General features: G+C 39.1%; 1 protein-coding gene across 2 annotated transcripts in view; it reads left to right on the top strand.

Annotated features, from left to right (window-relative positions):
• The window catches only part of phf24 (PHD finger protein 24), a 50,360-nt gene extending 31,679 nt beyond the window's left edge, over nt 1-18,681 (top strand). Inside the window, exons 4-9 of one of the 2 annotated variants that reach the window (XM_061733462.1) lie at nt 2,895-2,973; nt 3,502-3,704; nt 5,431-5,594; nt 12,870-12,902; nt 13,718-13,795; nt 17,408-18,681. In XM_061733462.1, the coding sequence (XP_061589446.1) occupies nt 2,895-2,973; nt 3,502-3,704; nt 5,431-5,594; nt 12,870-12,902; nt 13,718-13,795; nt 17,408-17,504 (654 nt within the window). In that variant the 3' untranslated portion in view covers nt 17,505-18,681. The remainder of the gene's footprint in view (nt 1-2,894; nt 2,974-3,501; nt 3,705-5,430; nt 5,595-12,869; nt 12,903-13,717; nt 13,796-17,407) is intronic. The other variant, XM_061733463.1, reaches the window with a different exon arrangement.
• The last annotated feature ends 535 nt before the right edge of the window (nt 18,682-19,216 follow it).

Below are 19,216 nucleotides of genomic sequence, written 5' to 3' on the forward strand. Positions count from 1 at the left end.
TTTGATTTTGAGCCAAACTCCAAATATAGTTTATCTCAAGGATCTTGATATTTTTCAAATGTAGTAAAAATGTAATGCCAAAGCCAGTTTTGGTGTTTAAAGGCAATTATATTTGTTGGATCATATTACTGGTGATAGGAATTTCCCTAATCTGAAAAAGGGAACCAATAATTAAATGTATTAAGGACAAAAATCACATTTTATGTCTCTGTAGATCCTTTTGTTGTTGCAGTAAAAATAAGTATGCATGTTTTTATGTACATGAAAGTGTTTCCTGAAACAGCAATAAGTAATAATAAATAAATTATATCAAATTAGAAAATTGAATAAATACAAGATTTTTGAAATGACAAATGCAGCTTCTCTTTCCAGATACCGAGAAAATGTCATGTTTCACAACCCACATCTGCATCTACTTTCTAGAGAAGAAATATCCCCTTTTTCCTGCTGTCTGCACTATACATGCAGTATAACCAGAACATCACTCAATATGGGCTCTCCCTTCCCTCGAAACACAGTTCAGCTCTTGCTTATTGTTCCCCTCTTATCAAAACTCCAACATGATGTGTTTGGGTTTGTTTGTGAGTCTGGCTCAGCCTCATTTAAGGGAACGCAACCACAGCTGCGAGCTGCAATCAGCTCCTTCCAGACAGACGTGTTTTAAATGGGCTCTGCACTGATAAATGTGAAATTGCTTACAAAATGCAATAAATAGTAGCTAAGAGTGGTGGTGGTGGTGGGGGGGTAACAAAACTTGGAGTAATTCAGAGTTATGTTTGAGGCTCCCTAATGGATGCCATACCATCACTCGCCTTCTGCTCTGACTCTTAAGAAAAATATATTGCTTGATAGTTTTCCTTGAGAATCCTGTGTACAGTTCTGCAGTTTGATGAGGAAAAAATATGTTTTCCAGCCAGAGACAAGAGGATGTCATGCATTTCAAATAATTTTGGCAGTGAGCCTAAATGTGAGTTATATAAAGCTTCTTGTTTTTTTCTGTCACATCACTGACACTGACTGTTTCTTCTCTTAGCAGGACAGGCTCATATAACTATTTATAAAAAACTGTGCCTGCAAAAGATTACTTTTTTTTAAAATTTCAATCCTTATTCCACAGGGGTCTTATGTGTGCTCAAGAACATATTTTCTTGATGCTGTCATGAAGTGTTGTACAAACCATTCGGTCTTAATGTTCCCCTGGATATAATGTTGAATTAATGTCTCCTGGGAGAGACGAAAGAATATCACAAATGCGTACCTATTTTTAATGCCAAGTTTGATTGTTTTCCAGACTTTTGATGTTGCTAGGTGAGATGCTTGATTAGTCCCCCCCGCCCCTGTAAATAGGGAGAGGGATAGTTTATTTAACGTCATTTAAATGACATTGATGTATTCACAGTGATTCAAAATAAGTTGTAAATGTACCTGTGTACGGTTTATTTTGATATTTACCGTTCAAAAGCACAATATATTTAACCGTTTACTTCCACGCACACGTCGGGGAACTAGTCATGTGATCAGGATCTCTCCCTGGTTCAAAAGCCATTAAAAATGATATTTTGTGGCTGGACGACACTGGTTAAGGTCTGGTTAGGTTAAAGCTCCACTTATGATTGGTTAGAAGTAGGAAACGGTTGACAACGGTTCCCAATTGACTTCGCATAGGTACAATATCCGTGGTGCTCACACGGAATTTACCACTTTCCGTGCTGGTGCCACGGAAAATAGTGGTGAGAGGTCCTGGGCATTTCACGGATTTTTGTGAGATCAGGTTGAAAACGTTGCAGTTTCGCATTAAGCCTGAATTATGGTTCCGCGTTAAATCGATGCAGAACCTACGGCATAGGTACGGCGCGTGTCACCGCGTACCCTACGCCGTAGGCTCTGCGTTAGTGTAACGCGGAACCATAAATCAGCCTTTATTCTGGCAAGATCTGAAAAACCTTCACAACAACGAGCAAGCGAGTGATTATGTACATTCACTGAGTGAATATTATGAAAGTAAAATATGTATTTCTCACTAGAAATGTAATCAAAATGCATTTTTATGCAGAAACTAACTCAAAATATTATTTTTTTTCACTAAAAGGTGAGAAATGCCCGCCATGTTTTTTGGTGTCACGGCCAGAATCTTGAAAGTCACGTGACTTGGACGCAAAACGAATAGGCAGAAAAATTTAACAGTTATACAATTCAAGGGCTATTATTGTAACCCCTCTACGTTTTTGCACTTTGGACCAATGTAGGCAGGGTACTTTTTTATGTGAGACTGGGTTGGACGTACATGCACGGAAATCGGTACACACCTGTATCATGTTGCAACTTAAAGAAAAGTCTCTTGGCGCCATGGCCGAAACCGAACAGGAAGTCGGCCATTAGTCGTGTAATTTTGGCAAAATTTATGCCATTCCATCAGCAGTTAATGCGGCCCGAACCGTAACGTGCATCCAGGTGTGTTATACATCAAAATGTGCGTCTCCATCATGCGACGACGCGCATTACTTTTCTCAGTCAAAAGCGTTACCGTGGTGACGCTAGACGCCAAAAATATAAACATATATATGTGCATTATTACTATATTTAATATAGTAATAATGCACATATATATGCCTTAGGTTTTTACCGGCATGGTATCAACCATTAATATGTGTGCAGACAAGGTAAAAAAGAAATTTAAAAAAAATTGTCGTAAGACGATTATTAATAACTCTTTAATAACTGAAGCAGCACCCCCTTTGTGGCACAACAGCTGTTACATTTTGCTAGAATGTATTTCTGGCTATTTGCAAAGAGTTTATCCTATTTAACGGTTGTTAAGAAAAGCACCTCTCAAAACAAAGTGCGAGTTTATTCCAAAGAGTAACCTTTTGTTCTCATGCCATCTTACCTTACAGGACAATCTCAACCTCCTCCTAACGGAGGAAGAGATGTACAGTCTAATGGAGACATTCAAGCAGTGCAAGATTATCCCAGGTGAGTCATTGAATAAAAGCTGCAAAAACCATGTATTGATATGGTATAATCTACTGCTTTGGTATTAAGTCCTGAGGTCGTTGTGACCTCCATTTCTTTCATAAATACTCCCACCCACAAGAATAAAAAAGAAAAGAAAAGAAAAGATGACTTCTTTTCAGCCTAATTTGTGTTTTGCAAATATGTTTTATCACTAGATTAAGAGCGGGGCCTCTAAAAAAGTGTTATATTTATCTTTTAATAAAAAATCGTATGCTTTTTGCCCTCTGTATCGTGGCAATTATTCTCCAAGGTACAGAAATTGTCACCGAAATTGACAATAAAATGTGTCCCATTAAACTTTATACCTACGTTGCCCTCAAATCAGTTAATTTCAAAAGTTGTCATTTCCACAGCCTAGCAAGATGGCAGTCAGTGGGAGGTCGTCCTGCCCTTGTTAAAAATAATGAGTCATAAGCTAATTATATGTGGAAAACTGCTAGGTGGCTAATTGGGTCTGATGTGATGAATTGTTCCTTGCTGTTGCAGAGTCGTGCCTGGTGTCAGATGAGCTACTTCAATACCGCCACTTTGCTTCCAAGCAGCAGTTTGATAAAGACCTGACTGATGAACAAGAGGAGGAGGTCTTAGCCCAATTTGCTGCTCTGGATCCTGAGAAGAAGGGTCACATTGAATGGTCAGACTTTCTCTACTTTGAGTCTCTGGCTGTTTTGAAGAAGTTTCGCACTGAGGTACAGTATTTGGCTAAGGAAGAAAAAAGCAGAACAATAATGAAAAATGCATGCCCTCAAGTTTTCTTACACCATCCCAGGGACAGCGGTGTTTGAGTGGGTTCATATCCGGGTTTGATATTGCCATCAGACGTGTTTTTTACCAGGGACCAGATGGGTAAAACTAAGATGCCTTACGATGCAGCTCCAGGTTGAAAGTAAAAGTTTAAAGAAAAGAAAAAGAAATGGTCAAATTATTAAAGAGAAGATAGAGGATAGCAGGCTGCAGGTATACAGGCTATGCATCTCCCCAATACAGAAACAACAGGGGATAAACACCTAGCTCGTATGTTGTCTCACAGGTTTATATCGAGACCAAGAAAAACATAAAAGTACAAAAGTCAAAGAGAACATCAGAAGGACTTCTAGATGTTTGTTCTGTTTTTAACTAAGCTTTGGGAAGATCATCCAGCCATATACAGCAGATATACTGGTGTATGACCATCACAAATGGTTGTAGTTGCGCTACTGCAATTGCGCACATCAGAGCGCGTCATGAAAATGACTAGAAAAAACTCAAAAAAAGTCTGTATTGTACCAAGGAGCAAGCTCTGTGAAACTGCAACTTGCAGCAATGATGATGTACTCTAACAGCTTCAGGATATGTATCATGATGTCACCTGTCCAGGTAATGGGAAGTGATGATAAAGCAGATCCAGTGTGATCCAGTGATCTAGTGAATGTTTTCAACAGTACCGTACACAAAGCAAGGAGTGATCACCTTCCATTTCATTTTGGTTTCATTTCCATAATATCTTTGTTGTGAGGATGCAATAAACATTTTCAGGCTCAAACCTTTTTGGGTTGAACTGTTTTAACAATCTTTTTTGTTGTAGTTGATGACTTTCATATTCCAATTCCAATATCCAATTCTGGCTTCAATGCATATGGCTGGATTTCTGTACTTTTCATTGTTAAAAAAAACATCAGTAATCAAAGATTTGTATTTTGTAGTTTGGTTTGAAGAGCTGCGTTACGATCCTGACTAAAAACAGGAGTTGTCTGTGAGCGTGAAGGACTCCCACCACCCATGTAAAAACTGCACAGTTGCACCACTCATAACAAACTGATGAACCTCCAGACGTTCACTCAGTCTGTTCACAGTTAAGACAACATATCTTTGTGTTAGTTTTCTTTATTCCAAAGCGAATAGAAACTATTTGAAAGTATGATGAGAGTGAAGCCAATGCAAGACCTAAATGAGACTAAAATACTTGGAGATGACCATCTGATCCATTTTATGTTCCCCCATTTGTATAAGCACAGTTTCCAGTTCACAGTATTAACTTTTTCAATTAACTTAACTTAACTTAACAATTAAGTTAAGTCTTAACTTAACTTTGTCTTCTTTTTAATATACCAGCTTGAACACAAGTGTACATGCGGGCCTCATTCTTGTCATTTATGTAGTTGTGTGTGGTTTGCAGGATTAATGTTGTATTTTTTAGACTGTGTAGAGTTGTGTGTGCCCCCGAGGTAGCATCAGTGCTCACAGATTATATCAATCACTTCTAATATGATTGAGAATGATTTAGGCAAAAGCCTTTAAAAAATGCATTTGGTAGACTGTGACATTAAAATAAATGAAATCTTTAAAGGTGAATGGAATTATTATGATGCGTATGAAGGAGTCCATCCAGGCCACCGACTTTAATCTCATGCATGACATTTATTTATTTTTGTCCAGAACTCTCTGGTGCGTCTGTTGACTGCAAAGGAAAGAGACAAGGCAAGGTCAGTGTTCCTCGGTCTGGACTTGGACGAAGACAGTGTGATTACAAGGGCAGAATGGCGCCAGGCCCAGCAGTCCTGGTTTCTCGAGCTCAAAGACTCACAGTCCTGCAATGTCAGGTGAGGTCACCACACGCCACACCACGCGACAGAGGTCGGGATGTCCTTTGCCAGCACAAAGAGGTGAAAGAGGAGAAAAAAAGAAGGTTGGCCTGTTTAGAGAATAACGGCAGTGAGCGATTTTTTCCCACCACATTTGCTTAATCTCGTGGTCATGAATTACCCTGAGAATGTCAGTTCTCATTGAAGTGAAGGTGTCATATGGATAAAAGCCCACGATACAACGCTGCTCCAGAAAAAGACGTTAATGTGTAAAATGTAATTGAAATGTACTGCAAGATTTTGTGAATTGTTATTCCCACTACCAGATCAGTTAAAATAGTATGAGGTCAAAGGTTAAAACTGACAAATATCTTTCAAAGTTTGGACAAGAATATCACATTTTCTTTTGACAAAAATTATGGTTTCGAAATAAAAAAAATATCCTTTTGATATTGTTTGTTAGAACATGTACAAAGTATTTCAGCATAGGTATTTTCCAAAATAAATAACTAAATGCAATATCCGAGTTTCAACGTTTGACATGTCATGTCTTCTGGAAACAGCGTTGTAGTGACATGATAACACAACGGTTCAGGCGTCAGGTTCATCATGCCTCATTAGCTTTGTCACCGTATGATATACTTCGTGATGTTTTTGTTGGCATACATGTCTGACAATCGTTAGATAATGTTTATTTAACCCCTTACTGCCTGATATAGAAAACAATGCACAGAAATTTGGTTATCATATATTTAAATAAAAAAAACACTTCAAATTCTGTCCTTAACAGTCTTCTAACAAATATGTTGTTGTGCCTATATGAATAGCTACATTAGGTGATTTTATTTAATTTGCTATTTATTTTATGTATTTTTTAGAATATTTTTAATTGGACACATCTTTTTTCTTAATTGTTTTGATTCTGGGGGGTGGTGCAGAGGTCTCAGAAAGGTAGGTATCAAATATGCAACATCAGGTATCAAGGTTGTATGTTGAAACATATGTTTGTATTTTTTAATTTGTTTTAGAATAATCTATAATGACTTGTAAGAAATAGCAAATATCATCTATTGTCTTAAAGGAGCTGTATGTAAGAGCAATAATAAAACGAGTCATAAAATCACCCCGATATGTCAACAGACATTTAAAAATCATGTTCATTTCAAATACTTATGTCACTGACAACAGCACTCAAGCCAGGATATTCCAGTTTAAAAAGAGGAGTTGCAGCCCTCAACTGATGTTTATGTTGTCATTTTTTGTTTTGGCCTGAAGCTCCACCCTCCACCTATCTCCCAATCACCAAGTCAGTATTGTTTCTGAAGCTCCACCCTCCACCTATCTCCCAATCACCAAGTCAGTATTGTTTCTGAAGCTCCACCCTCCACCTATCTCCCAATCACCAAGTCAGTATTGTTTCTGAAGCTCCACCCTCCGCCTATCTCCCAATCACCAAGTCAGTATTGTTTCTGAAGCTCCACCCTCCACCTATCTCCCAATCACCAAGTCAGTATTGTTTCTGAAGCTCCACCCTCCACCTATCTCCCAATCACCAAGTCAGTATTGTTTCTGAAGCTCCACCCTCCACCTATCTCCCAATCACCAAGTCAGTATTGTTTCGGCATCCGGGTTGCCAGCTCGGCTCTAATTATCGCAGCCATGGCAGCCTACGTTCCTGCTGCATTCTGCAGCCTACCTGGCAACCTCTGGTCGGGGGGAGGAGGGGGAGGGTACACGCCGCTCAACAATATTTTGAAAGTGACTGCAGTACCAGTTTTGGACATTTCTTACAGACGGCTCCTTTAAAATAATAATAAAAGAAAAGGGCTGAATTTCAAATTGTTTAGCTGTGAAGCCAACTTTGCACTTCTATTGTGCCTTCATGCTGGTGTTCAGGTCCTCAGTCATAATGGAGCTCATGAAGCACGGTGTTAGCAGTTTGGGTTTGGCTGCACTCTTCCTGAAGTTGGGTTGACAAAGTTGGATCCAAACAGATGAAAAAAGACTTATGCAATAAGGCCCTTTAGACAGACAAGAAAAAAGTTGCCTATCAAGTTGAAGAAAATCTGAAACAAACTGTTAAGCGCGGTGGTGGAGGGCAGTGGCGCCACCAGGGGGTGGCCAGGGGGGGCCACGGCCCACCCGACAAATTTGCTGGCCACCCCACTTGCCTCAATAAAAAAAAACAAAAAAAAAAACACTTGCCGGTCACATAGATACTATCGTCAGTTATGCGTTTCCTCCCAAATCATTTGGGCCAAATGCACAGCCAGCCAGGCCCAGGAATCCGCTCTTGATGTCACGTCTGGGGGTAAGGTGTGGACCCAAACGCAGGAGAGCAGGAGGCAGGAGTTCCATGAAAAAAGGGTTTATTAACAAAAGCAAAAGCAGAGCAGGATCACAGGCTGAACAAAAACAGGAATCCAAAAAACCAGGGGAAACATGGAGGGAACAAAGAGTACGGTCCGACAGGGAACAAGGGAATGACAAGACCAGATATACTGAGGGGATAACGAGACATGACGAGACACAGGTGCAGACACAATCAGGGCAGATGGGACACAGGCGGGGCAAAACAGAAACTGAAAGCTGGGGGGAATGTCAAACCTTGACACTTGATCTGCCATCACTCACAGTAGTACTATTAGTCTATGCCAGACCATTAGACCATTAGTAACATTAAATGTAACACAATAAACCTAAGTATATCAGTAGGCGTTTCTTTATTTCTGAGCCTGTATTCTAGAACATGATAATAAAATCCTGTAATGATGGCTTTTAGTTTTGGCGTCCACCCCAAGAATTTAAGTGGCCCCATCTGGCCCCCCCTATGAAACATTTTTAGAGGCGCCCCTGGTGGAGGGGTGATGATTTGGGCTTGTTTTGCAACTGCAGGAACTGAGCATGTTGTGGGCATCTATGTAACACGTTACCTTACATTTACTTAAAGGAGCTTGAGGCAGGATTGACGCAGGATTTATGAAAAAAATTCGTAAACCTATTAAGTTTTCTAGTAATAAGGTCAGATGAAGCGTTCCAAACCCAAAAGAATGAGCCCTCTAGCGTATCTCTCCGTTGCCTTGAACAGGCTGTGTGCTGCAAAATGTGCTGCAATTCGGAGTCCGAATTTCCCGCGCTGTCCTGCAGATGTGACGTCACATGACGCTGAATGCGCGTTCTCCCCGTTCTCCCGTGCCGGCTTCACTGTTGGCTGCAATACCCCCGACCACCGTCGTGGTGAAGGGTGGCGCTAGAGAGTCTCATTTCTTAAAAGGAGCCTCATGCTCCTTTAAAGCTTGGCTAAAATAATGTTATGAGACAAAACAATGACGCCAAACCCACCGGCTATGACTATGGCTGAAAATAAAAACGGTCCAGGTGTTGTACTGGTCCAGTCCAAGTTCAATACCCACAAGTGGCAATAATCAGAAGCAGAGTTAGAAAGAGTGGGTCAAAATTCCTTCACAACAACTAGAGAGACCCGAAACGTCATATGGATAAAAAGAACTTCAAGTCATTGTTACTGTGAGGGGTTTGTTCAAGTTTTTGATCACAAGGAGTAACAAGTTTTTCACACACTGCTTCCACATTCTGTCGTAGTTTTGCTAAATGCATAAATAAATACAAAAGGTCCTACATTGCTGTTTATCTGAGGTTATCATCGTGATTTCCTTTCGTGGTGGTAAAAAATCAGCTGCAAGTCTTCAAATAATGTAATCATAAAGTGATACTTCAAATAATACTTTTACCACATATTACAGTTTAGATTGTTATGAAAAATGAAATAATAAAATTATACAACTGCAGATCAACACTGTTCTTTTTCAGATTGCACTGACGGGATATTTTATTGTTAAACATGATCCCTGGTTCTTAAAATCAAATAAACTATGTCTACGGCCCCTCAGAGATCGAGTTTGGACCAAATCAACAGGTTCATCATTCACTACGTTTACATGCAGTCAAAATTCGCGTTAAGGTCAATATTACGGTTACTGACATAACATTCGGAATAATCTGTTTCCATGCGTGAGCAAGCAGATTTATCCCTGTATAAATGGTAATTGCAATCATTTGGGATATCTGGATCAAACCAGCGACGCACGGAGAACGTCATGACGCAATTCCCGTCATTTCCGCTTCTTCTTCCTGTATCCAAATTCAAAACTACAACAATAACAGCAGCACGGCGGATAATGAACAGCCCAGTAGAAGTTGTTTTGTTTCTCGGCCCTGTAGTTCTCCTTTTTCAGCGTCTTCCAGCGGTGCTTGATCTGGTCTGGCATTCGTACAAATCCTGCTTCGCACAACTTTTCACTCACCTTTTTGTAAATCTACTGTGACTTACATCTTTGTAATGGTATTTTTTATTTAGCTCACTTTACAAAGTGTGTATGGTCAGTCAACACATACGAGATGAAATAAAGGATGCTGTTTTTCACTCCCGCAGCAGAGGGGGGTTCAGATGAAACACATATGTGATCTGAAAACAGTTAACAAGATGACAGAGAATGCAAAAAACTCCAACAGTGCCAAAGTAAAATATAGGGCCAAATAAAGATTTAATACTTTTGTCAAAACTATCTTATTTAAATAACATCTCAAAAAAGGAATCAAACTAGCAATAACTCAAAGGACTACTTAACCAGCTTTTCCTTATACATGAAAGATACTGAGTGATACACTGTTATGAGGGGAAGGGAACTGTTTAAATAGAGGTAAACTGTAGACAGCAGTGATAATTTGTCAAGTGATGTGATAAATCTAAGGGTGATTTGATAAAAATAGTACAGTATAACAATATACTGTAATAAATAACAAAGCCATGTTTTAAACACAAAAATTAACATAAAGTTGCCATCGTCATGTAAAGGACGAAATCACTGCTCATTTTATCATCATATTCAAAGCTCACTTTGTTATCATTAAGGGTGTTGTTTTTTTAACACCTCTTTTTGTTTTTGTCTGCATATATATTAAAGGTTAATACCACATTTGGCAAAACCTGAAAGTCACATGGGTGTGTGTGTCAAAGTGTGTCAAAGAGGACCAAAACCACAGAGTGAGACATGAAAGAGCAGGAGAGAGGAGAAAAGACAGTGATGGGTGAAGCTTGGTGACTGTGTAGTATGTAATGTAGTGTGTATATGAATTGGACCCTCAACCCCATCAAGCCCCCATCCACTGCAAAAGCGCTCTCTGTGAAGGCGGGCGCTTACCTTCTCCCACTCCTTCCCTATCTGCCCTGCTGTTGCTCTCTGTTTTGTGCCTTCATGTCAATCTTTTTTGAAGCCTCTCTTTACATATCCTCCAAATTTTTTCAAACCATGGAACTAGTTAGCTGGTGTCTCAATGCAATTGACAAAATTTTCTCGGTGAGCAGACAGGGCAGAGGGGAGCCCTCTTGCCCTGATGGGACGTTTTCTACCGGTTACACGATGTCTGTCTGTCCATACTGTCGATCCAGCATGGTGAAGATGTCTATATAATTGGATTTCTGATAACAGGATTTCTCCTTTTTGGAGTTGGCGGTTACCTGGCATATCGACAAATTCGGAAAACATCGGCAGGTATACATCCCCACCAGCCCCCCAGTCTCGCGCTCAGAAGCTGTGCCGATTTTTTCCAGTGGCCAGCCGCGGTACTGCAACCAAAAATCCCATGTGGCCCAGAAAGCTTTTTTCCCATAGACCGCAATAGTAAAAGAGAAGCCTCTAAAACTGTTCACAGGAACCTCCAGCTGTAATCACCGGCAATTACTAATCTTTGTATTCTATATTTTTAAGTCATGGACTTTATATCTGTCAAAAATGTTTTATAACTGCCAGAAAAGTCAAAGAAAAGTCTCTTTCTGGGCGTGACGTCACGGCTGACGTCACAGCCGTGTCCGTGCATTCCACGGATGTATTATATTAATATATATTATGTAATTATATTATATTAATACATTAATAATATATGTAATACTACACATGTAATAATATACATCAATTAAGATATTATATTAATACATATTATATTAATATTCGCGTCATTGCCCCGGGGCATGATGGGAGGCCCCAGAGCATCATGGGAGGTGACTCAACTGCGCATGCTCTATGGGCCGCTGTATGCGGAAGTAAACCCGGAAGTCAGAGATTTTTTCGGCACATGCGCTGGCTGAGCAGAATGCATTGAAATGAATGGGCGGCCATTTTTGGCACTGTAAGGTTATATAATAGATCCATGATCCCCACAGCCACCAACTTCAGCAATCAACCAAGTTTTGCTAAGTAGGCGTGGCTTTTCACTTTGTGTTTCTAGACCAAAAGTGACAAAAATGACACATTCGGATCAAATATAATGGACGATTTTCAATTCATCCATTTACAATTTTTTTTTTTTTTTTTACACTCACCCTTGAAGCATCTATAGTGAAATTGTAAATGCAAACATTCTGTTGTAAATTATAAACTTAGTTTTTTTTAATCACCGCAAATTTTTTTCTTACTTTCACCCCTCATAGACCATCTGTCGCTTTGATGTTTTGTGAAACTGACCTGATGCATGCCAAGCTGTCCGTGTGTCTTTGTTTGTGCATTTTAGCTTTGAAATTGATAAATGTATTGAATGTGACACGGTATCACAATCACCACATGTGAGGAGCAACCTAATTTTGAAATCAGATAAGAAACCCTACATTTGTGAAGCTTCTTGATAAGACTGGCTCAAAAGAGAAAAGATGAGATTCCCTTTGACAAAAACACGCAATCTGGTGCAACATCACAACAAAGTGTAACCTTGAGCCAACACCTCTCCGACAAAAGAGAGCATCCTACGCTTCAGAGCATAAAAACAGCCTTTTACTGTGTTATTTGTAAAGCTGGTGTGTTTATTGTGCCCTAATCTTTAAACTGTGGTTTATATCATTTCTGGTGGAAAATGATACAAAGAATCATATGTTTAATTGTATGTAATGCATTAGTTATTTCTGAATGTTCCCTAAAGGTAAAGTATCAGTTTTAAATGGAAATATGTACTTAAATAAACAGTGTTAACTTCATGTAGCAAACTGTAATTGTAACTGTAATAAATCTTAACAAAAAAATATATATTTTCATCCGGGGGAGGACAAATAGCATAAAAATAAAACTAGTAGAATACATAAAGAAAAAACTCATTTGTACTGTGATGTGTGTACTGTCCTCTTCACCACTGTCTAACCATTTGCATGTTCTTGTCTGCTGCTTAATGTCTTCTACCATCAAATCTCCCATGCTGCACCACTCCATACTTCTTACGTATTCCCCATAGACTCATGGGATTCTTCACTCCTATGAATTGTGGGTGAGTGTGACTCAGCACTGCATGGCTTGTCTCTTTTTCCTCAGTTCAAGCAGGCTGCACTCCTCAAGTATTCTCCGCCCTCTCATCTCAAGACTGACCCTCCATTTGAACAAAAATCAATCAAAAGATCCATGTAGTCTCGGGGGAAGCTTAACGAGAGTGCAAGCCCTCCAAATCCTTGGGTCTTGTTATGAGGATATAAGGAAAATATTCAGACTGGCCTATAATTATTGGGATCAAAAGAAAGCCTTTTGTGCACTTTTCACTTCGAAAGCTTCATTTAAAGGCGGACACAGTGGATCAGGGACAGTGTGCGTCAGGTTCACACCTAACAATGTAATGTGGCTCCATTCATGCTCATTAAATATCAAAGTAATGTATGTATTTATAAAAATGTACACTGCACTTTTGATTCATGGAAAGGAGTTTCTCTAGAGGCACTCAGTCCCCGGCTTTTTCGAAGGAGCTTCAGTCTGACAACAAAACCCATAACTCAGAAAATTAACTTGGGTTTCCATTGAAATAGGAAGTAATAGTTCCCCTGAGCACCATATTTTTACTCAACCTAATTGATTTATCCTGTAAAGTATTCCAAATGAGAGATTTACATTTGTTCTTCATTTAATTCAGGGACACAACAAAAGGAAATGGGGGGGACGCTTTAATTTTGATGCATTTTCCTTCCTGGTGATTTTACTCCTTATTTTCCTTTTTTTATAGAACAAGGAACTGTGTTGTTATCGATTTTGTTATTTGTCATAAACTGTTGTGTCTGTAACTGTATTTTCTGTCATCCTTTTGTTTCTTTTGTGCAGTATCAGCCACGTTGGCCCCATATGTGAGAACAGCCCGACGAGCTCTGGCAGTGAAAGGAGCAAAACTGATGAAAGCAGGTTTGTTTTCTTAGCTTTAAGTGTGTCTATGTTTGTTGAAATAACTAGAAAAATAAAAGCCTGAATACATAGAGCTAAGGCACTGTGTAAAATGTACTGAAATGATTTCCAAAGCTCATAAACCCATATTTTATTTCCAGCAAAAGAAAGATATATCAAATATGTTACCTGAGGAATTGTACCATCTATGTACAATGTAGCTTTCCCATTTCTTTTAAAAATAGTCCATATATGTTTTTTTAGAGGAATTTTGTTCATTTCATGTGTGATAAAAGATTTAGGATACTGAGAAGTTTTGGGTCTTCTTTTTTGCATTTTCCATTTGATGATTCGGCAACATGATGTACTATTTTAAGATGAGTCCTGTACAAATGTGCAAGCTACCTAGCTTCTATGTACTAATGCGGCCCCATAGTACCAGAGATGTAGGTTTTCAAAGTCTGGCACACACAGCATCCATGGTTTCCATGATTTCAGGTTTTGATTATTTTGACTGTAGGACAGCTTTCCACTTTGTTTTCTCCAGTTACTTTTAAGTTATCTGTGGTCCAGAGAAGATGGCAGCATTTCTGGTTTATATCCACCTATGGCTTCTTCTTGGCATGATAGCGCTTTAATTTGTATTTGTTGTTGCCATAATGAACTGAGCTCTTAGACAGTAATTTCTAGAAGTGTCCACGAGCCCATGCATGTTTTAATGCGGAGCCGCTTGTGCAGAAAGAAAGAATGTGGACTTCCACTACTGAGTTTCAGCATTGTCCTACGTATACAGGGGTTTCTTCAAGTTCTCTGAAATATTGAATGATATTATCTCCTGTAGGTTGTGGGAGATTAAGTGTCTGAAATTGTATGCAGAGGGGCACAATTATAAAATGATTTGACAAATTCTGTGCATTTTGGGGGATTGCCATGAATCGCTGCCCACCTTTACTGCCTTTCTAAGATACTCCTTCATACCCAATCTTTACTTTTCCAGTCTTTTGTTGCCCATACCCCAACCTTTTTGAGCTGGTTTCTGCCATCAAGTTCAAAATAAGCCATGATTTTCCATGAAATTATGAAATATCTCACTTTCAGCATTTGTTATATTGATATGTCTTCTGTGTTCTATTGTGAAAACAATTATGGGTTTATGATATTTGTGAATCATTGCAATCTCTTTTTTTATTAGATTTTACAGTGCCTCCAACTTTTTTGTAATTGAGGTTGGGTAATACATGTAAAGTAAAGTTACATTTTCTTATGATGGCCTTTTTTATTAACAGTTCTCTACAAGTTTGCACAAATATTCAAAATTTCCCACCTGGCTGTTGTGAACCATCAATATTCCCAAACCATTCTTAGACAGCAACATTAGTCTTATGTGAAACAATGCAACCCAGTACATAATTCTTTTTAACACATTGGTTTGTTTTTAATAGTTTTAATTGCTTTCAACATTACTGTTTTAATGTGAAGCACTTTGTGACTGGTGCCTGTGAAAGTTGCTCTATACATAAATGTTACTTACTTATGCAACAAAATCAGTGATGACCTGGCTGCTTAGAGCTTAGCTTTCCGTGCAAATGACTCAAACTGCCCTCCGATCTGTCACCAGAACACCAGGGCAAAACGTTTTCTGAGAAAACATGTTTTTTCTTTGTGCAACATTACATAATTGTACAATTACCACAGCTGATGGAGCAGGCTAGATACAAAGACAGATACACTGTACACAAATGAGCAGTTTAAAGCTGAACTTTATTTTCATGAAAGAAAAGTCCAGTAATTCCTATAATTATATAACTGTATCGTATTATTGAGTGGTGTAAGATATGCTGGGTAATAGCTGCATACATGCAGATTTAGTGGGAAAAGAAGATGAACGAAGCTTTGATTGTGGCCAGAACATCACTGATTTTATACTTTACATCCGAAGACCAAGTATAATTATGTGTTTCAGCACTAATTTAGAAACGGCTCATAGTTATTTACATCTTCTATCATTGGGCATTGCAATTAATAAGAAACAGTGTTAAAAAATGTCAAAGAAAAAAAAAAACGCAATCATTGTGGACTGTACAGTGTGTGCTATGCAAGTCAAAATTTTGACGTTTGGTTTTGTTTCAGACTCTGACTCATTCTCTCCTAATCAATGCACATGAAAGCAAACCGAAAACAGATTGGGTGGGGGGATGTGACTGCTCTGGTAGCAATTCTTCTCTGACAACATTCAAACTTAAACGGGTTTGATGGAGAAGTTCAGAGAACACCAGTCAACAGCTATTTTCAGATCTCTCAGAGGTGCTCTACTGTGGTTCAGGTTCATACTGCGTAAACTTTCCCCTCTCTCCAAACCAGTGTTCCAGTCCCCCACTCTGACTATAGGAGTGATAGCATTGTGTGATTTTTAGTGAGAAATTTCCATAATTTCACTCAACAGTAAAATTCCTGATCAGTGGACCACTGCACTGATGTTCAATGTTATTTTAAATATTATTATCAAGCTGCTCGGTGGTGTAGTGGGTCATGCAGCGACTCATATACTGACGCTACAGTCCTCCTGCAGCGGTCGCAGGTTCGTATCCTAGCCTGTGCACCTTTGCTGCATGTCACCCCCATTCTCTCTCTCTATGCCCTTCCTGTCTGTACAATTTGAATAAAGGGCCACTAGAACCCAAAAAACCAGCTCCTCCTCAGTCCTTTCAGGTTTCCTGTCCAACCATGGCAGGATCCAAAAACTAGAAAGTAACACTTCATTTCACTTGGTGGCAGGAATGCATCACTTCAACTGTTTTCCAACTGTCAGTGAGATAAAAAGAAGACAATGAGGAAAAAAAAAGCAAGAATGACAAGTTAAACCATGGAAGAGAGATGGTTGCTTCTCATCTAGTTGCTCTGTTCAAAAACATTTAAGCACCTTGAATGGCTGTTTTACTGAAAGTTTGCTGAAATTGCCTTGCCTACATGGTTGCAGTGGCAATTAATAAGAAGAGAAGACTCAAACTCATTAAGAAGGTTGAACGTCATCTCAACACCACAGGGGCCACGCTGAAAAAAACTTTTAATAACCTGCAGAAGTTCCTGAAAAGTCTTGTTTAAGGCCATTTCTGATGTTGGAGATGTGCCAATGGCTGTGACCAGATAAAACTACCCCAAACACCTGTGAATGGAACCCCACCCGTTGAGCATAGTATGTTTATGGGTACTCTTAATGCTGAAGAAAAGTTCACATGACGCTATCCTCCTAGTCCGTGGGCAGCACTCAACCACATGCCTCACTTTTTGGATATACAGTATAGTCCTTACCTGTATATTTACAATCCTGTTATGCCCGATTAATTTAAATAGCCACAATTAAGCATCTCAGTGACCACTGACAAAAGCATGATTCATCAGAGCTTTATTACAAGTATCCTGTTTCAGTACTTTCAGCACCTGTACAAGAAATAAAAAATAATAATGGTCTTCACTTTTCCAATAAAAACACCTTTGCGTATATTGATAATCAAGCTCTGTAGATGATCAAAATCTGGTAAATTGGTTATTTAGTACAAAGAAAACATGATAAAACTGAAATTATTAGCTGGATATATCAGTTTACTAAATCAATATCATTATTATGTTCATCAGACAGGTGACCTGGGCAGACTTTCTACGGGAGAGCGCCATCTACATTTTGGCCGCACGGCCCAATAGTTCTGCCATGCACATCAGGCCCCCCCTATAGTCCAGGATACGCCACGACAGCTGGCAGAGAGAGGAAGAGCGATCCAGTCCACAGCACAGATGACAGAACGTCACGAGGATGGCAGGAAACTAGTTACGGCACTGAGGGGCTGCAGATCAAGCCATCAACAGAAGCTCTCCTCCTCCACGTCACATCAAGGCAACACTGACAACACACACACACCAACAACACAAATGACAACTGTGACAGCTCCCAACTTCTACCCCCAACAGTTTCCAACCCATGCGAGAGATATAAGGGAGTACCACAGAGTCACCATTAATTGGTCAGTGATATTTCTGAAACTTTCTTCACAGACAGATGAGACACTAAGATGGTCGTAGTTGCACAGAATAAGTTACATATCACAGTTTTCCATGTACATTTAGTGTGACAGGTTGGTACTCTTCAAGTGTTCAACCCTTCTGTCCTCATCATGTCCTAATGATAACTCCATGCTTCTGTAATGGGATTGTGTTTCAGCCATCAATTGTTCATCACGCTACACAGAGCCACATGCAAATTCAGTATTGTTCCTGTTTCTAGGAGGAGATTAACCTCACCGTTGCCATTATTAGAACATACACCAAGCAAGAGTGAAAGCTATAATATAATATTACAAGAGATCTGCTTTACGTACCACTATACATCATTGAAAGCTGCATTTATTCCTCTATCCTATGATATATATCCTCTGTTTCTCTCACCATCTTGCAAAAATCTATGTTCTTCTGAAATACTAACTGTGAAAAGAAAGTGAACATTTATGAAAGCTAACCCTGTAAGTGACATGTATATTTACCACCATAATGTATGTATTGTTGCTGTTGTTCTCTCGGAGCTGCACTATGATGAGGTGGAAACAATCGCTTCTCCTGTTCCGTTATTAATGGCACTGGACAGCGCGATACATTCGAACTCTTGTGTTATGAAATCCTAAACAACAGTATGATATGTGACGTATTTTTTTCCTTTGCTAATATGCCGATGCACCATTTAAAAGCTGTTATGGAAAATTTGAAGGAAATTGTTTAATGTTGGAGATTGTATATGAATTTAAATGCACATGAAACTTCCCTTTGTGTAATGTTTCTGCTATGTATCAATGGTTCAAGTCTTTTGAAACCTGTTGGTCAGAGAGACATGTCACAGTGCTGAAATAAATGCATGGCATTGAGAATCCTCCTCCAAAATCTTGTCCTGTGTCACTTTGAATGTATAAATACCAAAAGGAAAAAAACAAATGATCTTTTTTGTGCTTGAATATATGTTATAGTGTCTTAGGCGACTTTGAAGAAATATAATTCAGTGAGCGGTTCAAAGTTGCAGGACACTATGACGTCACAGTACACAGGTTAAAAAAAAATCCTTTTTCTCATCTAACTGAGCTCAATTTCCAATCTTACTGCATTGTGTTGAAAAGAGATGCTCCTCGCTGAAGAGGAGGCTGTAGTGCAGTTAAGAACTCCACCCTCTCAAAGTGACTACTATGAATTGAGCTGAAAATACATTTGACTAATGTCCAACACTGACTGATGCCAGTATGATTTCCCAGAGAAAAAAAGTAGCTTTAAAGTTAGCCTTTTGCACTTTTAATTAAATAGAAGCCAGACAGTAAAGATAAAAACCTCTATTATCACAGTGGCCACCAAAAATTGCATTTTATTCCCTGCACAGGAGTGCACAGAGTCAGTAATTTGTTTGTGTTAATG

Source organism: Cololabis saira, chromosome 11 (assembly GCF_033807715.1).
Source record: "Cololabis saira isolate AMF1-May2022 chromosome 11, fColSai1.1, whole genome shotgun sequence".
NCBI classification, from domain to species: domain Eukaryota; kingdom Metazoa; phylum Chordata; class Actinopteri; order Beloniformes; family Belonidae; genus Cololabis; species Cololabis saira.